This window comes from Hemitrygon akajei, chromosome 7 (assembly GCF_048418815.1).
Source record: "Hemitrygon akajei chromosome 7, sHemAka1.3, whole genome shotgun sequence".
NCBI lineage: Eukaryota > Metazoa > Chordata > Chondrichthyes > Myliobatiformes > Dasyatidae > Hemitrygon > Hemitrygon akajei.
The window spans coordinates 73607371-73622834 of NC_133130.1; the positions used below are offsets into that span (position 1 = coordinate 73607371).

Sequence of the window (15464 nt, forward strand, 5' to 3'; positions counted from 1 at the left end):
ACCATCCTTTCCACATCTACTCTGTCTAGGCCTTTCAAAATGTTTCAATGAGACCCTTCTAAATTCCAGAGAGCACAGGCCCAGAGCTATCAAACATTCCTTGTATGATAACCCTTTCATTCCTTGAATCATCCTTGTGAATCTCTTCTGAACCCTCTCCAATGCCAGCACATATTTTCTTAGATGAAGGGCCCAAAACTGTTCACAATACTCAAGGTGAGGCCTCATCAGTGCCTTATAAAGCCTCAGCATCATATCCCTGCTCCAACCTCTTGAAATGAATGCTAACATTGAATTTGCCTTCCTCACTGACTCTAGCTGCATTTCAGGTTTTTGGATTTGCTTCCCGTTTAGAAAATAGTCTGCACATTTGTTTCTACTACCAAAATGTGTGACCATGCATTTTCCAACATTGTATTTCATTTGCCACTTTTGTTGCCCATTCTTCTGATCTGTCTAAATCCTTCTGCAGCCTACCTGTTTCCTCAACACTACTTGCCCCTCCACCAATCTTTGTATCATTTGCAAACTTGGCAACAAAATCTGTTCCATCAGCTAAATCACTTATATATAGCATAACAAGCAGTTCCAACACCGACCCCTGCAGAACACCACTGGTCATTGGCAGCCAACCAGACAAGGATCCTTTTATTACAACTCGCTGCCTCCTGTCAATCGGCCAATGCTCTGACCATGATACACAAAATGCTAGAAGAACTCAGCAGATCAGGCAGCATTTACGGAAAAAAGTACAGGCCACATTTCAGGCCGAAATGTCGACTGCACTTCTTTCCATGGAAGCTGCCTGGCCTGCTGAATTCCTCCAGCATTTTGTGCGTGTTGCTGGGATTTCCAACATCTGCAGATTTTCTCCTGTTTGTGCTCTGACCATGTCAGTAACTTAGAGATGGGCAAGTAAAAACAAAGTCAAGTGTACTGATGCAACTAAGTGACCAACATGTTTACATCAACTGTATAGTATTTTTGTCAAAATGCCAGAATATCATTCCTTAGATTTTAGTAGCCAATTAAATACTTAAGTAGGGCATCTCCTGTAATGTAAAAATATGGCAACCAATTTGCAAGCTCCCAGAAACAGCAACATGATCCTATTTTAAGATTGTTGATTCAGAGGATAAACATTAGCCTGATATCGGGATAACTCCCTGGCCTTTGAAATTGCATTATAGGCGTGCTTATCTTCACACCGCTGTGAATAAATACATGCACTTTTCTATTAGTTACCTCAGAGAAACGGGAGCAAGTGACCTATTCTGTTTGCACGAAGAGGAACAATGCAAAGTTTTCTGCCATCTCTGGTAGGCAAACTCGACATTTACAAGCTGGTAATTTAATTCAATGCATGGTCTGATTTGGGGCAATGGTGAAAAGAAACCTTGCAACAGATTAAATAACAGCAACTCAAAAAATTATGAAAATCAAGTCAAACAGATACTTCACAAAAATTGAAAATTCCAGATAGCAACACACAATGCCACTTTTGTGCAGTAATTTGATTAGAAAACCTTGCATGCTGCATGTTAATTTCTTGGCAATGCAGGCACCACACAGAGCATAATTTTATACTTTGTGGTATATTCTACTTGGATGAATCTAGGGTCATGGGGGTTGGGGCAGGAGCCATCTATGGAATCTCTGTAGCACTGGCTATGAAAAACTTAATTTCAACTACAAAGAGCGTAATTACTCTGGGGTAGGGCAGCAAAACTATGGCAAGCACAAAAACTTTGCACGCTAGCGGCATTCAGTGTCACCCCTCAATTCTTTAAACCCCACCCATACTAAAACAACAAATACATGCAAGGGCTCATCCTTTTTCTTAAAATGTCCGTAACTGTTGTTACTGATTGATTAATCAATAATCACCTCTGCTCAGTTACCGTGGCATGTGAGAGAACTTTTTGGAAGATTATTGCCAGTTTGGGCACACGCTCTCAGAAAGGTTTGCCACTCCTGCTCTAGGACGTAGAGCATTGCAACGCACTTAAAACTAGCCTCACCATTTAAAAAAAAGTTAGATGCACCCAACACTGCTTAAGTGACAACTAATAACTTGTGTTCCCCAAGATCACTCCAAAAGTTGTCTCCAATTCCTGTTAAGTTTCAATTATGTCACAATACTCTTAGTTTAACCATTAAGAACTACTTGGCTAGTTAGCATTTCAATATTTCTCTGAAATAATAGAACTTCAGGCTACTTATTTTTTTTCCACCTGAAAATACAAGATGTCAATGTTATCCCACTTAAGCCAATCGTGCCTCATGGAAATGGCGCTTTAAAACATCGATCCCTTGGGGTGAAAATAAAATTGCAAGACAGACCTCAGTTTATAGGCTTGATCTTGCTTGTAAGGATGACAATGTCGATATAAAGAAATATGTCTAGACAGTGCAATCAGTGGCGCATTGCATTTCTCCCCCTTACAAATAGAATGATGAAGTAACAATGAATAAATCTTTGACCCAGCGCAACTTGGGTTGCCAGGAGGGGAAAGTGAAATCAAATCACTTTCCATCCATCCAGGAGTGTTATCCTGCCTTACTTCCTTTCCCCTCCACCCAGTCTATGCAGTTCCTCTTGCAACAGATGTAATGGACACCACTCCATCAGTCATTACTCTAAAACACATGCACTCTGTCATAAATTGATCCCTCTGTAGCTCAGACGCAGGAGTTTCATTAAGAAGCGGAATCTCAACAGACAGTACCATAGCAAAACAAATGCACAACTTACCATTCAAGATTTCCCCACAGGGGAACAGCCTGAATTCTAAATAGTCAAAGATCGCACATCACTACAGCTCCACTCCAGCATCCCGGTGCATAAAATCCAGTCCCATACTGCAGATATGCACTCTGTTCCATTGAGTTGTACTTTTGATGAAACGTTAACCAAAGACACAATAGATCTCAAAAAAATTGCCTCCAAGTTCTAGAAATCTAACCACAAGCTCCAAACAGCTATGTTCCAAGATTGAAGAACTCATTGTGCCAAATATTTTCCTATCTCATTAGCTATAACATACTCAGGGACTTTATTCTCCAGTGCTGCTTTTGGTCTGATATTTTAACCCAATTTGAAGTATGTGCAACTTCAATCATTTTTGTATTAACAGGCACATTGTGATAAATATTAACCATAGCCAGATGATGATGATACACTCAAATGCTCCTCAAACATGGGGGCTCCAGGTTTAGGAAAAATGAAAATGGACAACCCGCATATAATGCATGAAGCAGGATTCAAGTTAGTCAGTCTGATGAACCCCATTTTAGCTTTTCCATCTTGATGGACCCAGCACCTCCTTGATTTATTTATCTGAAGTTATAATGTACAAATGGAGTGTTTTGATTTCTATAGGAATTCTATACTTCACCACATGAAAAGCATCAAGCTATCAATCTCAAGATTACAATTCTTGAGTTTCAACCCGTTCTTTCATTATGCCTTTGGAATTTAAAACTATTCCCAACTGCCCAATTTCTTGACTGAAAATCCCAAATTCCTACAATATTCTCACAATGAAGCTACCCATCCCACACAGTCATCATCAACCCACCCCCCAAACACTCCCCAGTGCTCAAATTCCTTCTGTGAAATAGTTGGTTTCTAAAAGTGAAAACAGAACTCAAACATACTCCGAGCAAAGATTTTACATTCTTCCGTGGAATTTCAACACGATTGACATCAGCAGTTGGACTTAATGTCCACTGTATTCAATCAGTTTCAAGGTTTTGTTCAACTTTAGCTATTGAAACTGCATAGGAGTTTCTTGGCTGTTGTCAATAACTTTGTATTTCCACAGAATGTTCACGAATTTAAAGGACATCATTTTTTTTTAAAAAGCGCAACCGGACATTATGCATTGGCAATCTAGAAGACATACAAAGACTACATTGCCTGGTTTACACTAGGATTGATTAACTTTGCCAGAAATGAAGGGGTCACAGATTTTCACCAGGTTGCTGCTCATGAGAATCCTTGGCCCAAAACTATTCAAAATGTTGGTGATGTTTTTGGAAAGCAACAGGCATTTCCAATCTCTGACAAGAGCACATGCAGGCCAAGCAGAAGTGGAACCAGAAAGCTACTAAATCAATCCAACCAAAGGGCTTAATCACCTTTGTAGTATCTGCCTTAGGCACACTTAAATCCATTTCAGTCCACCATAGTTACTTCTGACCTGACCAAGCCATTTCCCTCCTGGACAAGTCAGCTACCACCCACTGCAGACTTAAATGTGTGTAAACTTCTCCATGCTCTGCCTCACACCACAAGAACTAATGATAAAGATAAAGTTTTGTTTCGGTAACATTGATTAAAAGAGAAGCAATACCCAGAGCATCATAAATAACACTTGCTCTTCTTTGAATCACTGCAACTGGATCTTGCAAATCTACCTAAAATAATGAAGGATTTGTAAAAAACCCACCACTGACAACGTGGGACTCCTACTGAAGAATTTTTGTGAAAAATTGTCTTGAGTGGGATTTAAACCCACACAGTAATCCGATGTAGGCAAGATCCATGGCTGATTTTCAGTTATACTGAATCCACAGGAAAAGCAGATCATGCAGCCCCACTGGTGAATGCAGCATTCACACGCCATACAGGACAGACTACAAACTGAAAAGCTGCATAGTTCAAATCTTCACCTCACGACTGAATTAGTAATCCTGGACAATTTTCTGCTCAAATGTGTTACTTATGAACAAGTCCTCAACCATCTCTGGAAAGGCTACCTTAAATCAAATTATAATTAGGGAGAAGTATTTCTTGATGAAGTTCAAGCCTCTCTCTACCTACCCTGCATGCTAAAAGGAAATCCTCAGACTTTCACAGAAAACAGCAATAAATCATGCTTGCATCACTCTGTTTCCATGGCCAGTAATGCAGATGCTGGAGAACTCAATGGAACCGAAGCTGCAACACTAGAATTAGTATCACTAAAAATCAACCAGACAGGCACACGTCCCGACTATATTTCTGAAACAAGTACGAGGGAGGAAATGCTACTTAAATGTCCATAAGCAGGATAGAAATTAATGATTTTAACCACTAAGTATCAAGGTCGTTCAATTCATTACTTCCACACCCACACAGACGGCTTCAGGATAACATTTAATATTTACTTATTTAAGTCAACTTCTTGCAACTTACCTTCGTATCCAAACTAAGTTCCTAAAAGTTCTAAGTTGTATGTACTAAGTTGCTGCCCAAAGCAGTGGGGCGGGGGTGGGGGCTCCATAGTCATATTTACTTTGGCACAGAATTCCTTGGGCAAATAACTTAGCTAACACGTGGTCAAGAGCACACCACAACTTCAACCGTCAATCATCCTGTGCAATTATTATTAAATTATGCCTGCACAGAACATCTCTCACTGTAGCCAGTGGATCCGTTTAAACAGCCTGAAGCGGGCTGCTCAATTCATACACTTCCAAAGTATACTGATTCAGATAAGCAAAATACTCAAATTTTGGAAGCAATTTAGCATAATAAAAATTGCTCCTGGCTTTTACTGGAGAGACAGGAAATGGCTGCCTTGGCTTGTGTTCAATATAGACGCATTAAACAAATTGTAGAATGATTAAAAAGTCATAAGGGCCATGGAAAACCTATGCAATTAAGGAAACACTATTCATTTAAGTTCCTGAAAAGAAATGTTCTATGCTGTAAATGGGGTTACAAACAAACTTCTTATTCATTCCCACATTCAGCTCTGGTCTCAACCCTTCAGCCAAACTTGCCACTTTTCTTTGCAGCCTTAACTATGATGCCTTGAAGATTCTGATTGACTGCACTGCTTATTGCCTCTTGTTTAAGTTGTAAGCCTCGTGGCTCAGGAAAACATGCTTAAGGAACTGCATCTCCCTTGAGGCAAAAGGTATGTGCTCTTAAAGGAGTGGCCAATCAGTGGAATGGCCCTCCCTGAAATGATGGTGGAGGCAGTTAACATTGGATTGAAGCAATTTACTTCTGAAATCATTATTTTGGGGATTACATGTAATTTGAGACGTGGTGAATTTAGCAGGCTTAGGGGGGAAACAGGCAAATTTCTACCTGCATTCCTTTAAGCTCTGCACCACAGGATCAGTGACTCCATTCGAGAATAAGCAGACCCACAGGACTGTAAAGATACTGGCCTGCACCTGGCATTTCAAACTATGATTTACTGTAAATATTAGTCTCTTAAATCAAATTTAATTCTGACAATCAGGAAAAGGCATATTATGTTAAACGAAAGGGGATCTGGGAATCTTAAATTAGGGATAGACAATATTCACCTGAAGTCATAAAGAACATCCAAAATCATTTCCCAAGTTTTGCAAATATTACAGATTCAGATAACATCTTTTAGGCTTCCGTCTAGACCATATATGTCAAACTCAAGGCCCGCGGGCCAAATCCGGCCCTCGGTGGAATTATCTTTGGCCCGCGAGATAATATCTAATTACTATTAAAGCTGGCCCCAGTAATCGAAGCGCCTATGGCGTATGATATGGCTAATGCTGAGTTTATTCAGGTACCAGGTTTTCAGGGTTTTTAGTGTTTATTCGGCAGTCTTCTTCATAAGAAACGAAATTTGTAAAGTGAAACACTTTGTAGTTATAGCAGAGACTGAGACACATGAGAGCAGGCTGAAAAAACGGAGGCAACGAAAGCTGCGTTCGCACGCGTCCGACTGATCCGGCCCGCATGAAGCTGCATTTTGCTCAATCCGGCCCGTGACCTAAAATGAGTTTGACACCCCTGGTCTAGACTTTCACATTGATGTAGCAGAAAAAGGTCAAATCTGTAACCTTGAAGGTAGCGATCTACAGTGAAGCAGGAATCAACTACAGTGATGTGATTTACTGTTGGAGACAATATGTCTATTCCATTACTGTATCAACTTGCATTCTTTATAAACCCAAAAGCAGGGAAATGCAATTTCTCAAAGTCCAAAATAATAGTCAAGGAAGCTGTAAAGGAATTAAACTTGTGGTCCATCGTGACAACCTCAGATTTTTGTAATTTAGCCAACTGCTCATTTGTTTCTCTGCTACATTACTCTAAACTTGTTGCTTTTCACAAAATGTCCCCCCTCTCTTGTAAATTAACCCTTTCTTCGCTCTAAAGTATTTTCCCCCCACAATAGAGGTGGTGGGGCAGGCAGATACCGTTCTTAATGGAAAAGGCACTCAGATTTGGTAAGATTTTCTTCAACAAGGGCAGGAAGTTGACAGCCACAGAGTTACTTGTCAGCTAAGGCTACTTCCCCTGCAACCCAAATGCCAGTTTCTCCTTTATTCTAACAAACTGCACACTAGACAGTGTTTTGCTCCCACAATGTAAACTTAAGTTGCTTGCTTGAATATTTTGACCATACTTTAGGCTAAATTTTCATACTTTAACAATCTTAATGAGGCATACACTTTGCCCACACATGAATTCCACATATACATCTGTGTGATAAGAGCTGACAAAATCATGACCAACCTCAGCTGGGTCATTTATACAGCCTGCAGTCAGCTCAGATACAAGTCTATACCTCACAGAAGTTGATATTAACTTCAGTCTGATGGCAAAAGCTTGAGCGTATGCAAACAGGCAGTCCGCCAACAACACGGTAACATGCAACTAGTGTCCAAAGCAGGTCCATACTTGAGAAAATCTCGTGCCTTGCTTTATTACAAGAAAAATAGATTCTGGATTTTACAAACCAAGGTGTATATCAGGACACTGTTTACATTGTTTACATCAAAATTGTATTTCAGCGCACAGAATGGAGAAGCAGGTTACTAATTTGCAAAAACATCTAATGTGTCCATGTGTCAGCTTTGAACCACCTCTCATGGAGTGACTTATCAAATGCATTTATTGCTTTCAACAGAATGAAGGAACCAAGGATTATGGTGACAGTATAGAGAAGTAAGGAAGTTTTCCAGCCATGATCTACTTGAATGGAGTAGAAGAAAGGCCCTACACCTATTCACACTTGAGAGATATGTCAGAGGATGGAAATTTGCACCAGTTATCCAAAGTTCTAGTGAAATTCCTTTATTTACTTATAACTAGCAGCAACGAATTGCCCATTCTGCTTGGGATACATCTGCTTGTCAAGATGCACAGGTAACATAGACAAGAGATTTAACAAAAAAAGGGGGAAAAAAAAAACACAATCTGGTTCACTCTTGAGTCACTTTTTTCTGGCTTATCTGGTCTCTCTCATCAGGAGATTCCTATGAACCAGAACATGTAAGCAAGCAAATACCGTAGTTACAGTAACACTGGCTGACTAAGAAATTGGCCTTTAAAATCAGTTTTTAAAACTGGTGCACAGACACCACCTGACCTGACCAGTACTGCCAGTATTTTTCTTTAAGACAGTGCAAGTGGATTCTAGTGCCAAAAGGACAGAATGTAAATGTAATTTTTAAAAATTAAAAATAGTTGAAGTCTGATTCGCAAAAGGAGCCATTTGATTTTTAAATACATGCAGATATACAAGTTTATCTTTCACAACTCTCCCCCCCCCCTTTTAGTTAGCAGAGCTAGAGTAAGACACAGCCTGTTTCTATTTTATGACTAACACCTTCCTGTTGTCAGATGCCAAAAACACCAGGGACTCCCTTTCAACCTTCCCCCAGGCTGCATGAGAAACCAACATTTTCCTCCTCCACTTAAATCTGATTCAGATCTGCAAGCATTAAATGAAGCCCCAATTTTAACGCACGGTTTTTAAAACTGCATTTTTATAAAACCACCATTGACACTAGAATCATAGTCATTATCTGATGTTTGGCTGTTTAAATTGCATTCATTAATCCTCGACAATCTCAGTATACCTCTTGTTATCTTCACTCTTGTTAATATAAACCACAACCACAGTGAGGATAGAACAGTACAAGCCCTTCAGCCCACAATGTTGTACTGAGCTACAGAAACCTAATCCACAATCGATCCAAATCGAGCTTCCTACACTGCCCTTAACCCTTCTCTTTTCTTACGTTCATGTGCCTATCTAAAGCATCTTAAACGTCCCTATATGCTAGCCTCTACCACCAACCCGAAAAGTGCATCTGCGCAAAAATAAAAGACCCCTGACATCTCCTCGAAACTTTCCCCCAATCACCTTAAACTGATGACCTCTTGTATTGGCTTGACACCCTACTAGAACAAAAACACAATGGAAGAACTCAGGTCAAAAATCATCAGGATGCTGGATCACAACACAAAACTTGGACTTGGACTTTTTGCTTCCATAGATGTTGCTCAACCAGCCAAGTTGCTCCAGCATTCTGTTCTTAATCTGCATTCCAGTATCTTCTTCTCTTCAATAATACAAGGCTCAGCTATGAATTCATAACTTAGATTTCGTCTTGTGTAATTTTTAAGCCCCCACCTCTAAATACAATATTTCAATCAATGTTTTATCAAGGAGACATTGTGGATACATTTAAAATTCTGAGTCCAACTTTTGGGGGAAACATGCACCATTCTCATTTGCAAATATAGAACCTTTTGAATGTTATCAAATTCATTCTGCTGCCCATATTTAAATATGAAATATCTTGCCCAAAAATCAGAGACAGAACTACTTTTACAATAACTTTTGCTCAAACTAACTATGAAATGACCAAATTATTAAAGCTCCCTATTATCTGAAAACAGTTTGGATAAAATAACATGGATGCACTTGGAAGATGTTCTGGCTGAATATTATAATTCCTTTCATAATTTGCTAAATTTGAAAGAGATGATGATTTTCAGCCAAAATGTCATGTCGTTGCACTTACTGAGAATGATCCAATGTAACATGCACTTCAAAAAACACAAAGTGGAAATGGTACCATCATTGGGAGAATTAGTACGGTGATGTGAAAGTTCTTGTCTGTGAATTATAGTATGAGCATATTAATTTTGGAACTAGATATACGATGATAAAATTCTGTTCCCCAAGTGAAACTACATGTCAACATTTTGAAGACACTTGGGAGTACTTTGCCACTTTAAACTTTGCTTTTCATTAAAAATATTACTTTAAAAAAAACATTGGGCAGGGGTAATGAGGAACAGTTGAACTTGCACTCAGTATCCAAGAGATCAATCAATTCAGTCCGCAGTCTCCGCTCTCAGCTGGGTCACAGGCATGAATTGCAAGGTGACGCACACACGGCTCCTTTGCGGAGTGAGGAGCACCAAGTTTCTGGGGGTGCACGTCTCACCCTGACCATCAAGGAAACACAGCATTTTCCTGAGGAGATTGAGGCTTCCACCACCATTTTAACCAATTTTTACAGGAGCACCCAGTGTGCCCTAACTTTTTGGTACGGGATTTGCAAGGCACCCGACTGCGAGTCCCTACAAAGAGAGGATCATCGTGGTCTCCCTTCCACCTGTTATATACATTTATCAGGAGCATGGTGCATACTCAGTCAGTGGTCCTTTCCATCCGTCCAACAGTCTCTTTGACCCCCACCCCCCACCCCAGCTATCAGGCAGGAGGTACCATAGCATGAGCATAAGAACTGTTAGAATGGGAAACAGCTTTTTCCTCCAGGCTGCGAGACTTCTGAACACCCTGCCGCCCCCCTAACCTTCACCCCGCCCCGCATGAAGCTGCAGTGGTGTAATGTTTTATTAAACTGGTAATGTATAAGCACCTTATCAATCGCTTTACTGGTGCTTACATTACTTTATGCGTGGGAGTTATACACCCACTGAGCCGTGCACCTTGGTCCAGAAGAACATTGTTTCATTTGGTGATATGAAAGTGTACGGTTGAATGACAAACTTGAACATCCAATGCAGCTTGAATCAGCACAAAAGCACCAATTTCCCTTTGATCCTGGTTATACACCAAGCCTTTTTTTTTGCCAAGATTTGACAATGACAACTTTTACAAAAGGGTTTAGACTTCCTGAACCACAACAAACTTGCAGACCAAGTTTCTTTTTTAAATATCAGCCTGCCCCTTCACAGCAAGGATGGAACTGGGTTACAACTAGAGAACGGTAATGTGATGAACATGATACCACACACCTGTATATTTACATTTGCTGTGAATTTCAGGCTATTAAAAATAATGAAAGATAATTTTTGAAAATGTGCTTTTACAGTGAATAAAAATGTTTCATTTAGAGACATTGGGACTTAAGGATACAGCTCTTCCAACATTTCTTCCAAAAGCATTTAATACACTTTTTATATAGAAAAACTGTCTCCCTTGAACATCCATAAAAAGATAACTATTGTACCAATCAATATTTTTGCTATCAAATAAAAACATTAAAGCAGTAGCAATTTTACCACAATTTTCATCAGATGAAACTTTGCTGTACATGAATCAAGCATTTAAAACATTGCAAGTGAGATATCCTCTCGTTTTATTATCAAAACACGGCCAAAATAAAAAAGACAAGTATGATCTTGCTTCACTAGCCACGATGAAAAAAATCGAGACCAAGCAAACAAACGCAGACTTATTTGTTAACTGATGTGTATCTTTTTTTCTCACTTAATGGGATCTCCACTGGTTACAGTTGCAACTGTGTCAGGTAGTCATGAATGGGGCCTGAAGGTTACAGTGTTTATGAATGGCCGATCATGTGACAATCATCAGCCGGTTTATTCCACAACCAGGGCAGACAGTGCAGCTGAACTCTCGTCGACGCAGAAGTACACAACACACTACACTCCCAACCCCCCCCCCCCCTCCGACATGTACACACCACCACACACATTCTTATCACAGCCCCACCCACCCCCATTCCCTTTCCGTGCCTGGGGAGGAGGCAGAAACGAACCACTTTGCATTGTTTTAGCCACAAGAGACGGAGAGCCATTTCCCTCCTCTCCGTGCTCCACCCAAAATAAAGGTCTCACCTTCAAACCTCTCTCATTTCACCCTTTCCCTCACACTCCTATTTAGCATTCATTCTCCCCCAAAACCAGATTCTCTGCAGAAACTCTCCCCACCCTCACTGCATTTGTTTTGATTCATCTCCCAACTCACACTTCCCGGTCCATAATTTGTATTCCCCCCCCCCACCCCCCCCCCCCAGTATTCCATTCACCCTCTGAATCCCCCTGGGCCTTCACCACTATCTGCAGATCTTGTCGTTCGTGATTGCATCACCTCTACAATTCTCAGTCTCTAAACTCATAAATCCTCACTTTGCTATCTTTCCCAGACACAACCTCTCAAAATCCTACCTCCACCATCTCCCCTCCATTAAACGACCCCAGCTACCTCTTCCATTACGATGCACACAGCTGTCCGTCCGCTCCATATTCCTTCTTGCTCTCAAACCAACACGGCCCAATACGCCTACGCTACCTCAAACCTCCAAAAGCACATGCAGCCTTCCACAGAATCCAGTCACTAACTCCATCTTGACAACCTCTCCTCACCACAGCCCCGGGTCTCCCCACTCCTCACAGCCCATCCCCCTCTCCTCACCGTTTGCAGCCCATCCCCCTTCTGTCGCCCCCCCATTCACAGCCAACCCCCCTTCACCCCCATTCTCAGCCCATTCCCCCCCTCTCTCACTCCCATTCACAGCCCATTCCCCCCTCTCTCACCCCCATTCACAGCCCATTCCCCCCCTCTCTCACTCCCATTCACAGCCCATTCCCCCCTCTCTCACCCCCATTCACAGCCCATTCCCCCCTCACCCCCCATTCCCCCCTCTCTCACCCCCATTCCCATCCCATTCCCCCCTCACCCCCATTCCCCCTCTCTCACCCCCATTCACATCCCATTCCCCCCTCTCTCACCCCCATTCACATCCCATTCCCCCCTCTCTCACCCCCATTCACATCCCATTCCCCCCTCTCTCAGCCCCCATTCACAGGCAGCCCATCCCCCCTCTCACCCCCCCATTCAAAGGCAGCCCATCCCCCCTCACCCCCCCATTCACAGGCAGCCCATCCCCCTCACACGAATTGACATAGTTCGATGTTAGCGCCTCCTGTTTCTCCTCGTCTCTGTGCTTTAATGAAAATCTCTCCCACCCCCTTTCCAGACAGGAATCGATGGCATAAATTCCCTCTCAACTTGCAAGAAAAGGAGGTTCGGGTAGAGACGGAAGGTGTTAAGCGTCCGAGGTGGGGGAGAGGGGGTTGGTGCCGGGCGCCCCGACGCTACAACTACAGTACTCACTGATCTGGATGCGATTGCTCGGTCATTTTTGTTGAGCCGTCGCGGACATTTCTCCAAACTTCATTCTTCTATCTTGCTGCTCTAGTTGAAAAGTTGTTAATTCGTGGTGGCGGGGTATTTGCCCCTCCTTCTCCTCCTCCTCTGCCCCTCCAGCCCCTACTCGCTCTGCTCCCCACTAGTACAGTCACATTATCTCCGCTGGCTCCGGGCTCCTGCCGTCTTTCCCCGGGGCAGCGCCGCCTGCGAACCGCTGCTCTCTGCACATGAAGCCGATGCGGGGGCCGGAGCTGGATGCTTCTGCAAACTGTAAACCGCGCTCAAAGCTGCTGCTGCCACTGCTATTGCAAATAATACTAGGGAGAGGGGAGAAAAAAATAAAACACTCCCTGTGTTTTCAAAAGCCCATCTTACTCCATTTTGGATTCTCCAAAAAGGAAGCAGGGCGGAAGCAATGACATCACCGTCACAAGTAGCACTTCGGCTGGGACGGCGTTGCCTGCGCTGCAAGCAAAGAGTGCCGGGTTAGCGAGCTGCCCTTCGCTTCCCATTCACAAAAAAAACTCTCTTGCATTATGTTGCACCTGGATGGGCTCGACGGCTAGAGCTGCAAGACCGTTTTCTGGTTTTGCAGAAGGCAAATGTTACACTTAGTAATTGGCGTAACTACTTCCTTAGAATTTTAACCCCCCCCCCCCCCCCCCCCCCCCATTATATTTATTTCTTTTCGGGAAAAAAAATGTGAAGCTTTTCCAAAGAGGACTTGGGGTTGGCGCATTGATACTCACCCCACCAAATCGGATGTGATTGTAATCAGGTAAACGGAAATCTCAAGCATCAAGGTTGGCTGCTATTTATCAAAGGGATGAGATTGGGAGGCTCTCGTTTGCATGCAGAAGGAAAAGATGGTAAAGATTTTGATGGGAAAACAAAATAGAATGTGCATATTTATGCGCAGACTGTACACTTCTCTTTCAAGCCAAGCTGCTAAATTGCTGTTACATTTTCGAAAAGGCCTTTCTTGAAGAGATTGCTGGAATTTTTTTCTCTGTTGGGAAATCACATGATGTCCTGCGGGAGATTTTTTTTAAAAAACAAATGTGATATAAATGTTTGGAACCAAAAGGAACGAAGTTTCATCTCTTTTCAATTTCACGCACCTTAACTTATTAGCAACTATATTTAACATTAAAAATCAATCCAATTTTACTCTACTCGTCCCATTTCGGGGGAAGTACTTATTTTTAAAAAGTAGTACACGGAGTGTTTCAAAGTTAGTGCAACGCACTCCACGGCTGGGAAAATGGGATCTAGCGCCTCCTCTCGATAACTATTTGAATTGCTGGAGCAACAGAAAAGAAAGCAGCCTTTGAGTCCATTATAAAAAACTAATTTGTAATCGGAGAAGTACGCTTAAAAACTGACGTGACGATACGTTTTTAAAACAGCCTGGATTCAATACACTGAACTTTCTCAGATGAGCCAGATTTGTGAATTCCTCTTCCTTGTGCGATGCATCGTTATTCCTGGCTTCCATCTTGCAGCCAGAGAGGTTTGCAGTTGATTCAACTCTGATCCCAATCCCTGAGAAGTTGAGAACCGACTTTAAACCTTAAATACTTACTCGACAACGGGGCGGGGAGGAGAGTTAAATCGGAAAATGGTGTTTTTCGTGACCCTCCAACGCATTTTCCAGACAATTAAGTGCTTTAGTAAATTATTTCCAGTGTAATAGCGGTGACCAGTTTAACTGGATTAGGAAATGTGTACAACATATTAACTTTGATATCAGGTACTATAGGTTATGATTTAGCAATTTTACATAATTACAGTTTCTTCGTAATGCACAGAATAGAATAGCGAGGCTGTGGAAGCCCGTGGAAATTGTATGACGTGTTCCTCTGCCTAACGTCATAGCTCCTGAAATGGGGTGCCGCCCAGAGCCATCAGTTATTGGCAGTAAATGCATTTTTGAATTGGGGTAATCTTTAATTGTGCACGGTGAACAACTTTGGTACATTGGAATGTGCCCGGAAGAGATAAAGCCTTATGCGGTGACAGTTAAGGTTAATCATTAGTTTAATTTTGCTCTTTGAACTGCTGGATATACTTGTGAATCTAATGAGGGGTTGCTTATAATGCTGGGGTGAAATATGAAGGGCAATAATGTATATTTCTTGGTTACTAAGAAAACATGAATTTAGGATAAAAGCTGAGAAGATCGCTGAGTATATCCAGAGGATCAAACTGCATTTGTGGAAAGGAGAATTGAGTTAGATGGATGAAATTTTGTCA

At 41.8% G+C, this 15464-nt stretch overlaps 1 protein-coding gene across 1 annotated transcript in view; it reads right to left on the reverse strand.

The window, feature by feature from the left end:
* The window catches only part of spred2a (sprouty related EVH1 domain containing 2a), a 125837-nt gene extending 112181 nt beyond the window's left edge, over positions 1-13656 (reverse strand). The window contains exon 1 of the mRNA XM_073051240.1: positions 13173-13656. Within this exon, the coding sequence (XP_072907341.1) occupies positions 13173-13198 (26 nt within the window). The 5' untranslated portion in view covers positions 13199-13656. The remainder of the gene's footprint in view (positions 1-13172) is intronic.
* Positions 13657-15464: the final 1808 nt, after the last annotated feature.